Source organism: Anoplophora glabripennis, unplaced genomic scaffold (genome assembly GCF_000390285.2).
Source record: "Anoplophora glabripennis isolate ALB-LARVAE unplaced genomic scaffold, Agla_2.0 scaffold134, whole genome shotgun sequence".
NCBI classification, from domain to species: domain Eukaryota; kingdom Metazoa; phylum Arthropoda; class Insecta; order Coleoptera; family Cerambycidae; genus Anoplophora; species Anoplophora glabripennis.
Window position 1 is genome coordinate 4114 of NW_019416384.1, and position 6963 is coordinate 11076.

The following is a 6963-nucleotide window of genomic DNA, read 5'->3' on the forward strand; positions in this document are numbered from 1 at the left end:
TAATAATTAACAATTTTAACTAAATTTAACAACGTTTGCAACAAGTAGCTATTAATAGGGGTAATGTGTGTACAAAAACTCAGTCCTGTAGTTCAAACGGTTCCTAAGATATTGGCAAAAATCTGAAAAAAAGTTTTGACACAGTGTATCTCGAAAATGAAAGCCCGAAGAGAAAAATGGAAGAGGGAAAAAATGTTTCTCTTTTCAACAGGAATTTACAGTTTTCCGTTGCAACATTTATTTAGGAACACCCTGTATAACAAATGATTGATTTTGCTATTCCTAGCGCTTATACCCCACATTTACACCTTTTCGCGATCAAACATCATCGTACTAATTTATATAAAGCGTCTCCTTTTCACCAAATAATTATTGGTTATTCTGAAATTGAATCTCGTATAGATATAGGTACTTTGTTCCAGTATCATTCAAATTAAAAAAGTGTTACTTTAAATTTTATGTTTGTATAAGTACGTTTTTGCATTTGTTTGTATTGTTTTATACTGTTTTAATATTATCTGTCTGTTACCTGTTTGTTTAGATATTATGTTTTGGTATTTATTTTGTTTTAAGAATAATTGTTATCTTTTTCACCTATTTTTATTACTTTTTTTTAGTTTGTAACCTTATCCTGTAACTGGGCATTGCCCGTTGGATATCGTAATTTAAAATAAAACTAAAAAATAAATAAAAATAAATAAATAAATATATTATTATATCTAATTTTGACATAACTTCGACATGTATTTAATATTAGGTAAAATTAAAGTTGTTTTTTGGTCATAATGAAGAAAGAGGTTTTTAGAGGATGATTTGTAGACCCACATGTAGAACTTTTGGGAGGAAAAGATTCCATACGAAATTTGCAATGTAAAAAATTAAAATAGGGGTTACCCATACTAAGATATCGTCATCAACTATAATAAATACAATGAGGAGTTTTTTAATTTTTCACAAAATTATACTGTACCTATATCAATAGAGCATGTTACGTTTATTTCTGGACATGTTACATCTATTACACATCTATCTTTATTTAAATTTTAATTTGATAGTAACACCATAATTATGTATGTATGTATGTATGTATGTATGTATGTATGTATGTATGTATGTATGTATGTATGTATGTATGTATGTATGTATGTATGTATGTATGTATGTATGTATGTATGTATGTATGTCGGAGGGTGGTGGAATTGTTTTTCCACCGCGGCACTTAGGCCTTATTAGGCCCCTTGTACACCCTCCTTCATTACTCGAGTACTTTTCTTCAAACTATCCTATTTACTACACGGGTGGTTTGGTGGCAAAGTTTCGTACAGTTTATGTATGATAGCATGGTCTTGAATTACAGAGATTTTCTTTGCTCTGTTCTCATTACCATTTATCGGGGACCACACGCATGCGTCAATTGTTGGGCGACCCAGGTCTCGGTAGGCTGCTACAGCCATGTCCCCGAGCCTGCCTTAGGTCACCCATCCAAATTCCAGCCTGCGTCCTCGGCAGATCGAAATCCGCCGGCCAAGACACCCGGCTAGGTGGTCCACAACACCAGAATTGTAACAATAATAAAAAAATACACATATGTGCAACCCTTTTGAAGACCCCACTGTCGGCCACCCATATTTTAATTCAATATTTCGTAAATTTCATACGAAATTTCTTCATTACAAAATAGGCCTCAGAAATCATCCCTGAAAAAACGGTATGGATCGTTTTCTTCATTATCCAAACACGACCAGAGTAAGCAACCTATATTTTAATTCCTTATTTCGCAAATTTCGTTCGAAATCTTTTCATCACCTCTTTTTATGAGCCCAGAAATCATTTAAAAACAGTAATCTTTTTTTTTTATAAAAACATTACTACCTCAGTTTCCACCAGTCGTTGCTGCAAAACACAAGCAAACCATGACACAAAACTATATTTCAATTAACAATAACTAACTAAAAAATGTTTATATAAATTGATATGTATCCTCCTCAAATCCACCTGATCCGCCACTGCTTCACTGCCCAATAAGATTCCAGATACTAAAATCTTAAGTCTATATATCATTTAAATGATAAAAAGCTCTACACAGATATATTACGTGTAAACATATATGACGTATATATACCTACATCATGTGTGGTCAAGTGTGTATGTACCGAACATAATTTAAAATGATGGTCCCGCTACTGGGTATTAAAATTATCATTCAACGCACGCGGACATTTCAAAGTCGCTCAAAGTGTAAAGTACGATAAATTGCGTACTAATATCGACCGGCACTACAATAATAACCCAGTGTTATCGTTATCTCTTAAAAAATGTTTAACTTTCTCCATTAAAATCCTGCAAAAAGCCGACTATATGTTTATCAAATAATGTGTATTTATTTTTAAAGTAAAAAATTAAAAGATAGGTCACTTTCGCAGGTAAATATTCAAATAACTTTCTAGTACAGTTTTTAATAATAGATGGCGTTGTCTATTTTACTTTGCAAACAACAGATGGAGATTTGGATTTCAAAAGTTGTAAAAGAAATGTGGGAATATCGAACGGATTACAAATAATCGGCTTGGTCAATATTTTTAAGACTATTAAAAGATAGGGTTACCAGACGTCCGGATTAATCCGGACATATTCGGGTTTTTACTACGTCCGGGTGGGTCCGGGCGGATTTTTCATAAACGTCCAGATTTTAAGGTAGTTGCCTTTATAAACATCAAATAATGTAAAATACAAAATAGTAAACTATTTTTAAAAAATGTAGTTTTGAGTTTTGTAAGTTTGAATAAAAAATGTATTTTGTTGCTCTTGTTTTATTAGTAAAATTATTATTACTTTGCTAAAAAAAATTGTGACGACCGGATTTTGTCCGGATTTTCTTAAAGGCTTGTCCTGGGTGGACAAGCTTTCATCTGGTAACCCTATGAAAAGAACTCTAATTGAATAATGGAATATTTTCGAAATTTTTGATAATTACATTTTTTTATTGTTCCGTTATTCTATTTTTATGTTTTCTTACTCCATTGACCCCGACACACTTGTTTACCCTACTTTCATTTTATCGCTTGTAACGGAAAAATATACAAACAATTATATTTTTAATTATTAAATCATGTATTCCCATATAAATAATAATAATTAATTTTTTTTAACTTGAAAATATATAAAGTAATCTCACAAATTCCTCTTTAAAAAATAGATTAATTCTTCAAACTTTTCATTTTTGAACTGTAGTACGTTAAAATTTTGTGAATTTAATTTCGAGTACGAAAAAAGTTATAAAAAAGTACGCTACTGAGACTGTGCTTTTTCGAAATAATAAATAATGATGATAAATTTAAAGGGTGCCTCCAAAAATCTATCAAAAACATTTCTTACTATTTATTTGGGACATGCATTGTTTATTAATTATTTTGTTTTTTTTTTTGTGGAGATCATCCACATTTTGATCGACAAATTCATTAGCGGTTAAAAGAAAATAATGCACAGTACAATACTGGTTAATCACTTATCACCAATCTATAATGAAATAAAGAATGCTTAGGAGCGCTAGGTTGGCCATTTCATCTACCCAATTTTAATCCGTTGAATTATTTTACCAGCGGGACTTTGAAGATAAATTTTACACAGTATCAATACAAACTCCAGTTGAATTAAGGCGAATAAAACAAGAGAACGTACTGCTTTAACTATTTTACTGAATTCGTTGCTATTTGTATTACGAAAATAAAAAAAATATAACTTTATGTTCACTACTGCTCTTCTTCGTTAATAGCTTTACGTTGAAAATATACTGATTTACTTGTATGCAAGTAAAAGTCAGTGGCCGACTTTTTTAGATAATAAAGAAGCTTCACACTCCTGTTGTACGGCAGTGATATTTGTATGTGTGTAAAGTAAATTAAAAGATATATCTGCATATAACAAAAAAAATGTTCACTTTATTTAAAAGTTTATATACAGGGTGGCCAAATGAAAACGAAACAGAGCCATTTTCAGGAACTGCGTCAAGATTGTAGAAAAACGCACAGACCCGTCGATTTTAGATTAAAGGGGAACATTCTTTGCTGATATTTTTGACTTCACTTTCACCCCCAAGCAAGGATAATATTTCTTTTGAAAGCTCTTACAATTCTCTTTACAACAGACTTTAAATTTTTTTAATTCCGCCCAACACTTATTAAGAATTTTGATTTTAAAGTTGAAACTTATGTACAAACAATTAGTAACGGTAAAAATGTCAGTCATTCGAGTTAAGTACGCCAATGGTATAAATTTAGTATTTCTTGCGTTGCATTGGTTTTTGGCGATTTGTTATCACTTTCGTAAAAAAACACACATGTAAAAANAATTCATATTTTTTATAAAGAAAGGCTAGAGAAAAAGTAAAAAAAGGATTTTGAAGTTCAAAATCTATATTTTTATGTAAAAAATACCCAATATTGATAGGTACAAGAAGTTTTTTGAAATTTTTTGTAGTGATTTACGCTCCTTGTTTGAAAAATTATTAACAATAATTAAATAAACAATGTTTCAGTATATTCGACAGGTAAAATGAGGTAAAAAAATCGGAAATTTGTGTTTCAATCCAATTTATTTCTTGCCCACACTAAGGTCACATTAGTGCGAAATCGCACCGATCGGACTTTTCAGTCTCTAGTTAGGCCAACAATAACAGACTGAGGTCAGCTGTGGTACGGCTTTACTGTTTGAGCTATAGAAGGAATTATCGTGGTGAGGAAAACCCTCCGCAACCGCTACCTAAGAAATGCCAGCTATTGAAAAAAAAAGAACGGTGGTGCGAATTCGCACTAGTGTGATGTTTGAGAGTTAACAATGGTTTCTTATATAAACGTTTCACCTTGATTTGTTCGTATTTAAGACAGAATTTATGTATGAAAAAAAAAACTGTAACTTAATTTTGTCTGAAAATAAAATTCTAATTTGAATCAAAATGATCTTTTGCACAGCCTTTCAGATAGCCTTCATAAATTATTACTACCCATGTGATCGACAAGCTTAGGCAACCAATATTACACGGAGTCTCATTAATTTACAGCTGATAGTTTGTTATTAGTAGGTATATTGGTAGTTTAACTTTAAAAATTTTTGTTTTCACTTAGTTGGTAATCTTTAGAATTGTAGAATGTCAATTTTCAATTTCATTTAACATTTAACCTCACTTTATTTCACTCCACGTGTTCGACATTGTTAGTGAATTTCTGTTTCTTTCTCTTGTTATTTACAAGTAATTGATGTTATATTTAATGTTGTATATTGTTTTGTCGAACTTATTAAGATTTTCAACGTTTCCTAAATATTTTTGGTATCTAAAATTTAACGTAAGTAAAAATTTGCTTTATATGTATAATGTCATTTCAACCTCTTGTTGATATTTTAGGAATAGCTCCGATGATGACTATGTAGTCGAAAGCGCTCAGCTAAGATTTTAATAAAAATTTTACACACACTTTAACATACAAATTTCTTTGACTTTTCTTTAAAAAAATATATTGCCCAATAATCTAAAAGATTTTCGGAAAAAAATATACAAAAGCTTCTGCTTCTGATGAAGGCACGACTAAAATCTTGACATTTATTTCTGGGTCACCCTGTATATTCAAGATTATTTAAATTACAAAAAATGTTCAAATGTTCACTGCCGTAGCTTTATTTGTTAAGTGATTTATGTTATGAATCGTATCCCTCTCACTTTAAAACTCAACCTTTATTTAGAGCACAATATTGGCGATTTTTAAGGAAAAATTCCAGCCCAGGGGAATTTGAGATACATATATGTACCTACCAATGCTTTGATAATTTATCTATTCGCACAGTTTCATAAAATAATAGAACCGTCTGCAGAATTTGGATCTGGTGACTGCTCTTTGCATCTCCTCGATGTAATCTTCTTTAATGCCGACCACTGAATGATTTTTAAACCACTCCCGCTATTTACATAATCATAATTTCATTGCTTTTCTGTATCAACATTGCAAACACATAAAGTAGACCATTATAGCAGTTTTTGTAGAGTAAATATTTATAAAACCCATATTATTATTAGATTTACATTCATATGTTGGATGTGGGTTGTGAATAATACGTGACTATATACTATTTTCGTAGTCTATTTAAAGTCCAGTGTATTTATCAGTTATTTGTTGCACATATGTATATCCAATCAAAATTGTGTAAAATTTGATAAGTACCTAAAAAAATATGTAATAAATAAATAAATATAAATGATCGATATCATTTGTTTAAGATCACACGAAATTGGCGTGAATATTATTGAGAAATAAATGATGCCAAATTGAGTGTCAAAGATACAGGGTAGCCCATCGAAAACGTTGCGCAAGGCATTACAGGGTAGTAATGAACTTTTCGGCAAAATCCAAAAACAGGTAAAGTTTGCTTCTGAGGGGGACAATTTTTGGCGCAAAAAGCATAGCAAAATCTTCAACCCCCTAAGTGGGGGTGCCATCCCCCAAATTTTTTTAAATGGGAATAGGGTCAAGTGTACGGTCATTAGAAAGGGCTTTTAATTCTCTATACATCGATTCTTACTTTTTGAAAATCGATCCATTATTTTAGAAAATATGCAGCTTTGAAAATACGAACAATATTTTTGACGAGAAATGCGAAAATCGATTTAATTTTACTTCAAAACTTACGGTATTAGTCAAGTAAATGCTGAAAATGTTGTCCGCCAACTTGCATACAATGATACAGGTTGTCTTCAAACCGTTGTCGAACATTCTGGAGCACTTGCGGTGTTACTTCGCGACATACATTAATGATTCGTCCTCGCAGATCTTCCAAGGTATCAGGTGGAGTGCTGTAAACTTTGCTTTTAATGTGCCCCCAGAGAAAGAAATCTAAAGGATTTAAGTCGGGTGACCGAGGGGGCCACTCAATTGCACCTCTTCGTCCTATCCAGCGTCCTGGAAACGTCTCATTTAG

General features: G+C 31.6%; 1 protein-coding gene across 1 annotated transcript in view; it reads right to left on the reverse strand.

Moving 5' to 3' along the window:
- Positions 1–2199: 2199 nt before the first annotated feature.
- Positions 2200–6963, reverse strand: part of LOC108903773 — a 56439-nt gene continuing 51675 nt past the window's right edge. Inside the window, exon 3 of the mRNA XM_023454381.1 lies at positions 2200–2276. Within this exon, the coding sequence (XP_023310149.1) occupies positions 2200–2276 (77 nt within the window). The remainder of the gene's footprint in view (positions 2277–6963) is intronic.